At 36.2% G+C, this 15,000-nt stretch overlaps 2 protein-coding genes across 2 annotated transcripts in view; one reads left to right on the top strand and one right to left on the bottom strand.

Annotated features, from left to right (window-relative positions):
• LOC110047421 (CXXC-type zinc finger protein 1-like) overlaps window positions 1–1,372 on the top strand; it is a 17,749-nt gene extending 16,377 nt beyond the window's left edge. The window contains exons 16-17 of the mRNA XM_089280866.1: window positions 307–459; window positions 1,175–1,372. Of these exons, the coding sequence (XP_089136992.1) occupies window positions 307–459; window positions 1,175–1,285 (264 nt within the window). The 3' untranslated portion in view covers window positions 1,286–1,372. The remainder of the gene's footprint in view (window positions 1–306; window positions 460–1,174) is intronic.
• A 3,441-nt stretch (window positions 1,373–4,813) lies between these two features.
• On the bottom strand, window positions 4,814–11,374 carry LOC149095898 (uncharacterized). Its single transcript, XM_089281467.1, has 4 exons — window positions 11,027–11,374; window positions 7,362–7,485; window positions 6,924–7,151; window positions 4,814–5,236 (listed from the first exon to the last, which is right to left on the bottom strand). Exons 1-4 carry the CDS (start codon window positions 11,372–11,374, stop codon window positions 4,980–4,982), a joined length of 957 nt encoding a protein of 318 aa, XP_089137593.1. The 3' UTR covers window positions 4,814–4,979.
• Window positions 11,375–15,000: the final 3,626 nt, after the last annotated feature.

Raw genomic sequence — 15,000 nt, 5'->3', positions numbered from 1 at the left:
TCCTTTGTTTTAGTTTCAAAGGCCTTGGATCGAGTTCGGACGTCATCAAAATTGTAAATTCTGAATAGCTCACACCATAGAGCTGTTTCTTCACGAGTTCTTAATATTACTATTACTATTGCTCACCAATGTTTATCATGTCTGGAATGATCCCGAAGGTGCAATATACGAGCAACTGTCAGTACAGTTTTGCTGAGAATTTTCTTCAAACCGAACAAAACTTGTAGGCTTAAAAAGGGTTGTTAAAAATAAAAAAATAGCATTATGGCAGAAAGTTTATGTTTACTTCTCTGTTTTTTTTTTCAGATTTCTGCAAGTGACGTGTGTGGATGTCCTCTGGTCACTAACGTCTTCGAGGAAACTGGAGATTTCTGTCGAGCTTCGAAAAGGAGGTGTTTAAAACATTACAGCTGGGAAAAACTTCGCAGAGCAGAGATTGATCTACAAAGAATACAACAGGTAGAGATGTGCTCTAGATGTGGCGGTGGCCTAATTGTTAGTGCGCTCCGTATCAAGCAGTCCTGGTTCGAGCCCTGTTCGGGGCCACTGTGTTATGTTCTTGGGTGACACCGTTTACTTTCACAGTACCTCTCTCTAAGTAGGTGTCTGAATCGGTGCCAAAGAACTACTGTGGCAACCTGCCAGACTTGCTCCGATGGACTAGCACTCCATCCGGGCGAGTAGCGGTACTCCTAGCCGCTTCACGCTACAGAAACGAGACATACGCAGCGAGAGTTATGAGTCGCGTGGACTTTTCGTTTTGTTTTGTTTGGTAGGGGAACTAGTGAGATTTGAAAGATATTTCCCTATTGTACATTACCCACTCCTCTCTACGTTTGAACTTCATTGATCATGGCTGTGTACGTGAATGAGTGTTTAATGGCGAATTACCGCTTGACCCCCATGAAGTCATGTGAAAAAGTATCAAACAACAACTTTATTATGACTCGCATGTTTACAATTTTACAGAAATGTATACACATAAAGTTAAAAAAAAAAAGCTTGACAATAGCAACAGCGCGAATCCGCAGGTAGCCTGGGCTAATCTTGGCGGGCCACATCTATATTTATATTAGACCATTAATACATAAATAAGATTGTTATGCAACTACTTATAGAAGGATTTACAAAGCAGAACCGGCAATTAACCTTTTTTGTCTGTATTGTATTTTAGTGGCTGAAGCTTGAAGAGGCATTTGAACAAGAAAGATCACTAAGATACTCTGCGGCCCAGAGAGGAGGAGTGTTGGGTCTTCTGCTACACGAGACGATCTCTCACGAATAACAAATTTTCCGGCGAAGTTACTAAACATTTTTCAGTACTTTGTACAAATAAAATAACTTATTAATAAAACCTTTGAACGATTTATAACTCATAGGCTTTGCTTTAATTAACATTTTTGTGCCTGGAAAACAGCCAAAATAGTCGGGGAAATTAGTGACGTTTTGGCAAATCTTCTTTGGAGCTCTCGTGCCGTTAAAGGATTTTCATTTCCGATCAAAATCTAGCACGGGCGCTCACGAGTGTTCCACAGATTGTCACGTGACCATAACGGAAAAATTGATCCTCTTAATTATCTCCCCGCCCCCGCCTAGTGAAAGTATCTAATGGAAGAAAAGGATAAAACAGTAACGAAGCCGCCGATCGATCTATATTTATGCAGCTGAAGATGCGGGTGTTTGTTTTACTCACTTAGCTTTGGTCTGATGGACAATAGCAAGGGAACAGTATCGAAAATGTCTTTTATCATAATTCTTCGAGCTGATTGTTCAAAATAGATCACGTGACAGATACAGTCAAAACTGGATATATTAGATAATATCCCCCATGTCTTATTACTTAGGCCCCGCGCGTCCACACGTATCCGGATATTTTTGAATCCGCAACTTTTTCTTTCCGGATACGGCTTCCGTCCACACACATTCGGCGAATTCGGCGGCGAATTCGGCAGCGAATCTGGATATTATAGAATTTGCCCTCCAGAGTGAAAAACAAAAGAAAAAAAAAAATCCGCAACGAATCCGATAACGTGTGAACGGTGAATCCGGATATTTTCGAATCCGATGACGTAGCAAAATCGTGTCCAGTCTCTTACCGAACATCGGATGCGTGTGAATAGGCGAATTCGATTTGAATACGCTACGTGTGCACGGGGAAATTTGTGAAAAACTGGAGACAAAAGTGATAATTTTATTCATTAGGGGAATCACGACAGAATCTTTTTCGGTAACAGTTCTCGCACAAACCCGTTAAAATAAATACAGTAAATAAGCAACACTCGGTCACGACTTTGGTTCATAAGGTCGACATTTTGAGCGTTAGCCCCGGCTTCGTCAGAGCAAGCCACTCAACGCTCGTGACGGTGGTTAAGTTTTATTATCATCAGCAGAAACTCTTCCAGAGCAGCATCTTAGCGAACGAGTAAGACAGATATGAGTTACAGTTCAATGTTAATACATGCTCTTGAACATCAATAACAATAGAACTGGTCGAAAGCAAGTGTATCGTGTTGAAAATAGATACAAATTGTTCACCATAGATATGGGAGGTGTTGAATTTTGCAACATCGGACTAACCGTAGTAAAGAGCATCGTAATGTCTAAGGCGATGAGCCAAACAAATCAAACATGTGGCTAGCTAAGAAAATTCACTTCGGGACTCCACCAGATTTTGATAAATTTTTCTGGAAGCTTTCTTCAATGGAGTTGGTTTTTAAAGCCTCAATTGTTTATATTTTACTCCTCACAAAATGCAATTTCTGACGATTGAGGGACAAATTAGTTAGAAATTATTATTCGGACGGCATGATGGAGAGGACTCCGGGGTGTCATAAGGCGTTCAGGGAATATTTAGGCATTTAATTTTTGTGGGAGATTTACGTCATTCTAGGTTAGTTATTGCTCGTGCGCTTTTTTGTTATAACAGTATCTATGTATAATTGTAAATCTTGCACGTTACTGATTTTGTACTCTTTCCTCGTGGGTCTCTTGCTGCTGCATTAGATGAGGAATACGTTTCCAAACATTTTTTCGGCCACATCTAAAGGATGGTTTTTTAGTGGTTTTTCGTATCTGACGCCGAGTGAGTAAAGGTTCTAATTGTTAGAACCAATAGCCGTAATTTGCAAGGATGCAGATTATGTTGTAAGACGTAATACATCTACATCAGGTGACTGACTGGCGCATCTTCAATAAACTATTCACATTTAATGTCCCTTGTTAATGTAGTCAGAGTTACTATTTTGTAAGAAAGGGCACGGTTCTGTTATATCGCTCGAGTGGGTATTACAATCACCTCTAACTTGGATAAATTTTCAACGTTTATTGGCCTTTAAAATTCATTCCTACAACAAATGAATGAATCTCCATTTTACACTATGAGATCAACTACAATAACGTGGAAAGATACAACTCCACTATAAACATTTACAATCATGACCAGAAACGGTTGGAATCTTAAATGAGTTTTTACGATGGAATGCGTTTAATAAACAATTGCCCCCTTCCCCGCCCCCCTCCCACCTTGATATTTCAACGTTGAAGACTATCACTGGTAGACAAGTCAGGTATTTTTTTTTATTCTACAACATTGGAAGAAGGCAGGTGGGTGGGCAGGAAGTAAAGCCGGATTTCATCCAGCCATAACTAAATTGATGATCAATGACATCAGTGAGAAATTAATGGGTAATCAATGAATAATCAACTGATTAGCCATTGATTATTGCCGATGATCAATCAGTAAAAAATAATAATTGAAGACCAAAAATTCGGAGTCATTGGTCACCCACCGATTACTCATGTGTTTTCATGCCGTGCAGCTATTACGAATTTCCGTTATTCTTCTTTATATATATATTTTTCTTCTGACTTTCCTGTTTTAAAACCTTGCGCTGATTGGTTCGCAACAACAATAACAAAGATGAATTGTGTTCAAAGTTAAAGCGGGGGGAAGTAACTGAATAAAAACGAACTCTCGTCTGTTACAATGTAACAGGAATCTATGAGGAAAGTAAAGCATATATCTATCATCATTTCAGACAATTTTAGACAAGCTTTTCCGCAGGACTAAAATTTTCTCTTGTAGACGGTTTCTTCTGTCTATGTTCTGTCTATGAATTTCGCCATAACATTGTCAAAGTAGCTGTGGATCCTCGAGGTGAAACTTCTTTGATACTTTGACAATGTTATGACGAAATTCATTGTCAATAACAGGACAGACGCATGAGAAACTGACGTCAGTTTGTTTTTACAATAACAAATTGTCAAATTGTCCGCTCTCGCTCGCTGACGCATCGCATAAATTTTATATTCATGGTCTGTCCGCGTATAGGCTCTATATGGTATATAAAGAGACCAAGTACCCCTCCCAAGGGGTACTTGACTCACCCCGGCTTTCGAAATTGGCAACCGTGACACTGAAGGAAACCGTCAAGGTTTGGTTTAACAAGCGTTAGCGTGCTAATGAAGAAGTAAACGATTCTCTTACTTCAGATGTTGTTGTGTGTAAAATGAAGTCTGCACAGTGACATTTACCTAAAATCAGTTATTCCTATTTCTTTATACTGATCGATCGATTTAGTATGGGTTGTAAAGCCGAAAGATTACATCGATCACTAATCAATGACAACGATGACTGAAAATTGTGGCCTATCGATTTTCTATCGATTACTAATAACGATAATAAATGATAATTAGAGCGGTTTTCAATTAATTGTCGTAAAACCAAAACCAAACCAGTTACTTACCAATTAGACTACTCAGCAAATCTGAAACCGTAGTAAAACCAAAACCAAAACCAAAGTAACTGTCTAATTACTTTCGACACTCAATTGAAAACCGCTCTAATGATTAATCAACTGATTACTCATGGAATGGGATTACGCGATTGATGTCATCGATTATTTACGTCTCGTTATATCTACTAAGGTCCCAACCATAATGCATTCTCAAACGTATCGGCCAGGATTGTAGCTGTTCAATCAGCAGGAGACAGAACAGCAAATACCAGAGGTAGTAATATGATGAATGAGGCGGCATTTGTAGTCGTGGGAAAATGGAGAACTACCCCTATGAGAGCAAACGGCGACGTAGAAGCATGTTCTACTCAGTACTTGGCATTTAAATCTAACGTTGTAGTAACCAACATTTCTCAAACAGCTTTCCAGCTTGTAGCGGTCATTAAATGAACACACGTGGAGGCTCTCAGTAAAGTGATTCCGCTTGGTTCGCGCCCGACCTGACGAAAAAAAAAAAGAAGCAAACAAAAAAAGTGTCAGTGTAAATCAGTTAACAGTAAAAGACAATGCATAATCAATGACCTCTTTTCTCATTTGGAGACTTAACCTTGTGCCAATCAAAAAGAAAGGGTACCCAGTGTTTCTGTTAATCTTCAAATTAAATTTAGTTTAAAGGATGCAATAGTATTTTGTCCGATTTATTTTACCAAGTATAATTTAAAACGATTCAAAACGTTAACTGAATAAAGTCCTTATGTTGTAATTGAATAACTCGAGCTAGGGGAAGGATCCAACCCACTGCGAAAATCTTGAATTACATCTGGTGAAAGATCTATTGCTGTGTCAAGTGAGTTAAGTGGTTTGATGAAATAGTATACTAATGCAAATGCTGCAGTCTTATTGCTGAGCCATGCCGCACGATTAGCCGGTAGTAACCACCCAGCCGTTTTCTGTTGGGAACCCGCGAATCTGATTGGTTCTTTTATCGCTTTCTTTTCAACAAATAGATTCCACGTTCCTGCGCGTAAGTTCAGTAACAGGTCACAGATGACGTCAAAATGTGATAAGAACAAAAATAGTGGCGCACGAGGTGATAGCCGAGTGTATCACTGATTTTATCTCACGTACAAATGCTGAAATCGAACAAAGTAACCGTTTTCTCTACAAATTGGCTACAAGTTTTAGGCAAAAAGCAATTACCTAGCCTTTAGTTGTTGTTGATCCTAAGTGGATATCCAATATGGCGGTGGCTGAGCGAATGGATATGTGTTTTATGATGCTAGAAAACATTTCTTTTTTCAAACTTGGCGTTGTCTTGACAATTTTCAATGTACTGATAGGACGATTTCTATTTGCTCCAATTTATTCCAATGTAAATCCAAACAAGTCCAAACATCAAATGTCTAACTTCGTTAGACTTTTGCAGTAAACGTGGATTTAAAGGTTTCTAATAACCATCAGTCGTAACAGCCACCACCCCACTGATATTCTCAGAAAACTCGGACTCGTTTTGCAGTGGCTTCAAGTGGTCAACAAAATGACAAAGTTTTCCCGTTTCTACGAATTCAGAAACAAATGGATAGTCAAATTTCCCAGAAGATTAATACAACGACACTAGCGGTTTCTTGAATTTAAAACTCGAAATTGTTGAAAAGAAACCGATGAGCACGAGTACAAATTTCAAATGACAATTCAGTTCGGCGATTTTTCTAAAGCGTAAAGGGCAGACGAGGAACAATTAACAAGCCATTAATTGAAGAAAAGTTTAGTTAGAATTCTACTAATTCGGCCTCGTTAAATTTTACCTCAGAAATTGTGAGCGAATAATCTAACTGGAATTTTTCAGACTTGAAGTACGGTTGTATTCATCGATACTTCTAATCTCCAGCTTTGTTGACAAAGATAAATAAATTTTGGCTAAAAGGGTCTTTTAATTCTCTCCTTCTTCAGAAAGGGAAAGTACGCCCTTCACTCCGCTATTCTCTCTCCGCCCCTGCTCCCATCCCAATCCCTCGAATACTTTAGACTGCTTCCTTGCTATTGGGGTAGGTTATAACAATATGGTTGTATTATTTTCTATGCATAAATTTGTTCTCAGTCCCAAACGCATTATCATATTTTAAGAAGAGAGAGGATCATCCTCTCTTGTTTAAGACTATAAAATATTATATGTTTTATGTTTCCTACCAGAAACCTCGCGCATTGTTGTTTTCAAGACCTCAAAAGGGATGTCCTTTATTTCGATTTCGTAGATTGGAAAAGAACCACAGAATTTCAGAATCTTCTGGGATAAGGTCGAGCGGTTTGCAAAGCCCGCCACTCTCCTTTCAGAAGTCACGGTTGTCATTTCATTGGATAAGGATTGCCTTGACGCCTGTCGTGTTTTAGAGAGAAGTACATTTTGTGTATTAATTTCTAAACATAGTTACTTTTGAATTAGTGGCTATCAGATTTTCTTGTCTGTGTTCAGAAAACAATCATAAGAGCACTAAACATTTTGCGAACGATATTTCAAATTTCCGGAAAATGTCGGACTTCTACAGAAAAGCTCAGATTTCCTAAGAAACAACGGTGAAAAAAATCCTCCGTATTTCGATTGGAAATCTTATTGGATATTGTTTGTACTGAGAATTTTAAAGAAACTTACCTGATCCATGTCCTGCTTCATTCTTTCTGGTGAAGGGAACGATGAGTCCAACTTTGACACGTAACAGACTTTATTTGCTGGATCACGACGAGCTGATAAACCCTGTGAAGACAATAAAGAGTAAAATATTGAAAACAAAAATAAATAAGTAAATAAATAAATAAATAAGTAGACAGTTTCAATCATTAAGATCATCATTAGAGAATAAAACTGCACAGCAATCGGATCGCAATTGAGGGACTACTAATAACCAGCAGCTATCAAGATCAATATTGTTGAGTAATTCAATTCAATTCCAGCTTATTTTACCAGTACCCTGTCCCACGGTAATGTACCTTTTACGGGTCACACCGGGGAAGGGGAGAGGAGCCTGACAACATGGGCGAACATGGCAGAGGATTGAGCTATTTATCAATTTATCAACTTGCAGTTCACATAGGTAATGCATCAGTCAATTCCAGTGGTGTCCATCTCCCCCCACTCCCTCTCGGGACAGCTCCCAAACATCAGTAAACATTTTTTTTTCAAAAAGCAGTAAATTCCACGGGTTGGGGGACCAATGAGCGGATCAAATGCTCCGGGTTGAGAGCAAAATAGAAGGCAAATTCCCCAAGACCTCCAGCTTACCTAGGAAATAATACTGCTCAAAATTCAGTTACTCATAATGAAAAAGTGTGATTCGCCGGTATCAATTCTATGTCGTTTTGTTTACGTAGCTTTTATCATTCCATTGGTCACAACATTGGTTAATAAATGGCACTCAATGCATGCAGAGGCCTTGAAGTTTAACGACGTCTTAAAGATTTCCTACCCAGGAAATTGCAAAACAAACAAACATATCGTAATGGTCGATTTGGCGCCCTCCTTCCAAAAAGCGCCCCATAGCGAAAGTGACTTTTTAAAGTCTGCTTTCTCATTTGAACGTAATGTTGAACATTCTGACTATCAGCGAACCTATTGCTACAGTTCTTATGCTGAAGTATCCGTCGTTTTTCATCTAAGTATTGTATCACATCGAAAGAAGATCATGGTAAGTACCTCGATTTTCTCTTAATCACATTCAGATGTATATGTTCAAAAAGAAATAAGCGCCCTGTCCCTAATAAGCACACAATCCCTAATAAGCGTTCTCCATTAGCTGCAAAAAGTAAGTTTGCGCCCCGGGCACTAAATCGAATCATTGCGGTATGTTTAATTAACACTGTTGAATAAAAAAACCTTAAATCGGTAGAACATGGGTGTGTAGTGAGGAAAATTGGCGGGAGTGAAACGGGGGAATAAGAATGGGAAAGAGTATGGCAACAGGGCAGTGGTGGCATCAGGCAAAATCAGGAATCGATCTCCTTGTTCCATTTCGTTGGTTCATGCAATTGAGTCAACAAGTTCCAAAGAAACAATACTTACTTGCGACAGTCATGCCGTGGCCCATACCACAAACAAGATGTTGGATCGGTCAATAGACTTTTTAGTTCACAATTACGTTGACTTTAATTGTTATTTTCAAGTCTGAGATAGGGAGATACATTCCCGAGATAAATTGTTTTTCCATTTTCCGCGAGCTTTGCCAAAACATATGAGCATGGTTAGTGTATCTGGCTGGAGAGACTACTGGGTACGGTTTACAAACTACAGCCGGATGCTGGCCGCTGTGGATACTAGAAACTAGACATATAAAGGATGGCAGAGTGTGATGTGTGACATGTTGTTTAAGTATATAGGTTTAGCTTGAGATGCGTGAAAGCAAGGAGAGCCGAGTTAATTAAGGTTAAAGTGAGGTCATGTGCGTAATATTAAAATGCATGAAACATTTTTCAGTTTGAACAACTTACTGAAACCGACATGAAAACTACAGGAAATGGATAACGCGAAATAAATAAAGAAATCTTACAAGACGAATGAACGTTTATAAAGCGAACTAATAAAAAAGGACCACTCCCCTTCCCCCCCACAAACGCACAAAAACTTTACCTTAACTTACTTAGAAGAATCCAGATAATACTAAACATAATCCAAAAAATATTTTAATTCTTTTGTTCAATTGACAAGTTTGCTCACAGAGCACTTTGATTACCTTATCATATGGAATATAATATTTGTCATTTTTATCGTTTTGTCGATTTTTTTATTTGTTCCATTTAAACATTCTTGATTAACAGATAAATCAACATCAGTCGATTTTATTTTTGTATCTGAACCTATTGTGACATCAACAATGACTGAAATTCGTTTTTTCTTTCCTTTTAATCTTGCCATTCTATTTTCAAACACATCGACGAACGACCCATTTTTAGTTTCATATTTTAGTGTCAATTTTTTTTTCTGATTTTCTCATATCACTTAATGTTGCCACTTTTTTTGGAAACACATTGCCATTATTTAGATCGTAAGTTTTTTGTAATTGTCTTCAAAAAGTTTTTGATACCTGTAATTTAATTTTTTTCCGATGATATCTTGTGTCATTGATTGAAGTTTTAATTCATCGGCTCTTCTCATAACTCTTTTTCTTTATGATAATTTGCTTGGTTTTTGAATTATGTCATATTTTGATTCCACAGACTGTTGAGTTTTCTTTCCAGATTTTATCAGATGTTGCAGCTGAAGATTTTTTCGCTGGTCCTGAAGTTTTTGAAGTTCTTGATCGAATTTGGCTTGCAGTTCTTGTATTTTTACTTGAAGTTCGTTTTCTAATATTTCTTCCTGATTTCGATATTCCACCAGGAGTTTGCTTATTCGGTTTTGATTTATTAGCTTTTTTAACATTCTTAGTACTTATAATTAGATTAATTCATTCTTCTTTATCAAGTTTTTGAAGATCAGATTTTTTCATATAACTATTACTCATATTATATTATTATAGTAGATTTTTATATTTAAATAATTTTATATTTTTTTTTTCAAAAAAGAGGTTTTCGATACAAAAAGTTCTGCGTGTTGAACCGTTTGAATCCATAAAATAATATTTCGTATTTAAGACGTATTTAGGCCTTATTGTTTTGATGTTCATAATCTGCTATTTTCTTTTGAAGTATAGCCAAGTTGTGTTTCTGTGTTCTCAAATGTAGTGTTCTTCCTCGTATTTTGTAATTCTTATTATTGTTGCAAATGTCACAATACCAATCTGTTTTTGCCGCATATTGACTTTTGCTCTTTGTTGAGCCTTATGTTTTTCTTCCTCGGTTTCATAAATTTTTGGTCTTCCTATTTTATTCTTATTTACTTCTTCCATATTTATACAATATATATATAATTATCTACTCTTTAAAACATTATTACATAAAAAAAATAAAATATAATACTGCCATATGAAAAAAGAAAAAGCTCCTCATTATATCTGCAAATACTGTCAACTTCCGTTCCAGAATATTTTAAACCAATTCATGAAGACACTGATAGGCATAAACGAAATGTTGAAGAATATCTGAAAGAAGTGTTATTAATTGTCATGAAAAAATAAAATGTAAACAAAAGATTGAAATATAATATAAAAAAATAAAATAGCCAAAATAAACTCAAATCTTGGCTAAATAAATAGTAGAAACAACACACCTGATAGTCAATCTGTGTATATAGGTTATATTATTTTGACCACATCCTTCAAAGGTATCCAACTGTTGAAGTAATCACTGTATCCCTTCCACTTTACCAAAGCTTGCTTTTTCCAATAATCTCTCCGAATGATTTTTTCAATCCTGAATATATCCCGTTTAGCTTTAAACAGCTCAGGTTCGTAAAAACTGCCTTTTAGCTCTTCATTATTGAGATCTTTTAACTTGTATGTTATTGGATTCGTATATTGGATCTTATCAATTGTAAATACTTCTTCAGTCCAATTTGGGATATATTCTTTGTCAAATACTTTTCTCTTGTATTTACTTATTCTAACTTTATCACCTACTTTGAACTTCGGTTTTGATGATGGTTCCGTATTACCATTCAGATTAAAATATACAATTCCTTCATTCTTCTTTTTACTGGCTTCTGTAGGTGTCATTTTTATTGAACTGTGTTTGGTGTTATTGTACTGTTTTAATATTTCAGGTAGAATGTGCAAATACTGTGTATTACCTTGAATAGTAAACTGCTTCCACATCTTAGTTTTTAACAGATGACTTTTCTTCATTTTCAGTCGAATACCGTGTTATATTATTCTTATCTAATAAGTCTTTGAGAAACGTGTTATAATACTGCTTGCCCTTATCTGTCCATAAATATTGTGGTTTTCTACCTTCTTTGAAAATGGTTTTGAATGCTTCAGTTACAGTTTCACCTTTTTTATCCTTTAATGGAACAATCCAACCATATTTACTAAACACATCTAATACCATTAGTAGATATCTGTAGCCCTTGATCCATTTGCTAAACTGCTGCATTTCAACTAAATCAGAACACCATATTTCATCAATATGATTGACTATCACACGCCGTCGAGTAAAGTTACGTTTTATTGGTTTATGTAATTCATCTGCTAATTTTTCTTGCCAGTTTACTTCACTCGACGGCTTTTTCCGTTTTTTGAAACACCAAGACCTAGTCTTTGTTTTTTATCAATCAAGAATCGTGCAGTTGATCCCCATTTTGGCATTTCACCATAGGGAATCTCATCCAGTGATGCAACCATTTTTCTGTCACAATCTCCCTTGTTTTTTACCCATTTCATAACAAATATCGTGATAAGCCGCTATTTCATCCACTTTGTTATACGCTTGTACATGTCATTTGAGAACTTCACCGGTGTTTGAGTTGTATTCTAATTGCTTATCCAATGGATTGTATTGACCTGTATATTTGTACTTTCCCGGTGTCCATCCAGCCTTTGGTTTTGGTATTTTACCAATTGCTTTATGAATATCTAATCCTTTTCCTTTGTACATATCAGCCTCAAGATCAATTCTGTCGGTTTTATCTTTATAATTTGGTCTCACTTTGGTTGATAATTGATTAATTGCTTCAGATCCAACTTTTTGAATGACAGGTGCTGCTTTCTTTATTCCCCAATCAATTGCTTTCTTTTGTAATTTAGGATCTCTCATGAATTCAGAAGCATAATATCTTCCAGCTTCTGTAAGGAATTCCTTTGCTTATAAATTATTCGGCAGCTGTATCTCTAACGGAACTCAATATACCCTCTCCTCTTGTTCTTTTTTCAGCTTGTTCAGTTAGCTTCGCTAATTCATAACCCAAGTCCTTTGGTTGAAATATATTGCCTCCACCTCGTGAGGGCTGATTTAGTTTAAATTCTTTTGTTTAATAGACCTGGTTTTAGTTATACCACATTCAGCACATTGACATTTCATCATCAATCATCCATTCTTGGCTGTAACATATTTCTCACTTCCTGAAACACATTCAGTTTGCTTCTTCTGTTTTACACAATAGGATTTCATATAAAATATATATTATATAATATTAACGAAAATAACTTTCTTCTTGTGTTAAACTTCCTGGACAACCAAAGTTGAACCATTTCTTTTTTCCGTTTGGGTTGTAAATATAAGATTCACAGCCAGGTATCTTTTTCTTCGTAATTTGCTTATAGGGTGCTTTCGATTTTGTGAATTGTCTCTTGATATTTTGTCCAGTATCTCCACTCCAAAAATCGTCAAATGATTCTTTTGCTCCTGGTTCTTTCACAGAGCCTAAAGAAGCTTTTTGAATAAGATTAATTGGCTTCTTCCATTGACCAGTCCATGCAGGTGCTTCACCACCTTTTTGACCTTTGACAAATTTGGTTTTAGCTATTCCACATTCTGCACATTGACATTTCATCATTGTTCTTCCAGTTTTAGCTGCGACGTATTTTTCACTTCCTGGAACACATTCTGTGACCTTTTTCTGTTTTACGCAATGAGATTTCATATATATTATATTACATAACATTTATCTCCAACATTTACTCATGGTTATCATTTAGATTATTTTGTTCTTCCTCATATATATGTTGCTTCGAGACTAATCATTTTAGGTTCTTCTAAAAGAAATGATTCTGTGGCATTTTTTACTTTTTGTAAATAGTTTGCATCTACTGTTCCATTTTCTACTTTTTTATGAAATTCTTTCGCCAAGATATTGAATTTATGCGATTTGAAAAATACCTGGTGTTCTATGGTTTTTTTATGTGCATATTTTGATGTATATATTTTTTACAAAATTCCCAATAGTTTTTTATGATCATATATATTAGTTACATATTAATTATTTAAGATGATTCTTTTTTTTGAAATATCTCTCAAAAAATCTCTTATTTTTCATTGTATCGTGTCAGATACATTCAATAGATCCGACTATGATTTCCCTGTATTCATCTCATGTACAAAGTACAAACAAAAAATAGCCACAAGTAGTTGTCATAAGATTTTGGATTTGATTATGTTGATGCAATAAAGTTAGCTTTTTCCTCTTAGCATGATAAACAAGCTCTTGAAATGGTGGCATTCCAAATGAATCAAAGTAATTTATTTTATTATCCTTGACATATGTTGTAACCCAATGAGATCCACTCATATATGAAGGTTCAAGATTGTAAATAAATAATGCTTGCTTATGATTATGAGATACTGATTGATCTCTGGATAAAACCTCATTGATTGGTATTCTGAGATACTTGCACCATTCTATTAAATCATGCGTCCTCATTGGAATATATTTGTGAAATTTTATAATATTGCTACTAATACTGGAATTGAGTTGAATAGACCGTTTTTTCCCAACAGTAGTCCCTTTCCAAAACCCATTGTTTTCTCCCAAGTACCGATAAAATGAGGCGGTTGTCCTATTTGTGGAGCTGAACCACCTTTTGATTTTGGTAATGCGGGTGCTCCCATTTGTGGGGCGCCTTTTCCTGTGATCGCCTTGATTAATGGTTTACCAATCAGATCAACAGCTAATGGAATACCAATACTAGCAAGCATAGTTCCAATTCCTGATCCCATTTGTGTTTTGGTTGGTTTTATTGCAACATTTCCACCTGTTTGTAGAGCATTCAAAATGTCTTGTTTCTGTTTTGTGGTTAAAAGATGTTTATAAGCTATCAACTGATTGATTTTGTTTTGTGGAATCAAAACCCAACTGTTTGGCCTCTTCCCGTTATCTTTTTTACAACTCGGGAAGCACCTTCTGAAGCTAATCCAGCCTATGCAGATAATCCAAGTGTTTTTGCTATTGTAGTTGCAAAAGTACGGCCAAGACCAAGGATGCTTGTCAACAGATTGCCTCCAACCTGGTTTCTTATATTAGTCTTAGCCAGTTTGATATCCATTCCTTTATTGAGTTGTTTATTCTTTTGCAATCTTTTGGCAACATTTTGTGGAACGTATAAAGACGAGATTTTTTTTTAACTTCGAGCAATCAAGCGCGCCAGCGGCCAAAAATCCCATAAGAGCTTGCGCGCGCATTCTACTTTCAGATCAGGACAGGAACAGTCGGCCATATTGTGTCGTGGTGGAAGAATACATGAAGTTTTGTTGAGTGCAAGCATTAGCCAACCATTTTACTCTGGTATTTTATTCAGTCACTTCGGAAGAAGATCTGTAAAACTTTGAAAAACGTTTTAAAGCGGTGAGTTCATTGTATATTTAGTTTAACCTTCATCTAAGGTTAAAACCCGTACGCAAATAATTT

This window comes from Orbicella faveolata, unplaced genomic scaffold (genome assembly GCF_042242905.1).
Source record: "Orbicella faveolata isolate gen_17 unplaced genomic scaffold, um_ofav_v1 contig_48, whole genome shotgun sequence".
In the NCBI taxonomy this organism is placed as follows: domain Eukaryota; kingdom Metazoa; phylum Cnidaria; class Anthozoa; order Scleractinia; family Merulinidae; genus Orbicella; species Orbicella faveolata.
This window is presented reverse-complemented; position numbering and strand designations above follow the sequence as displayed.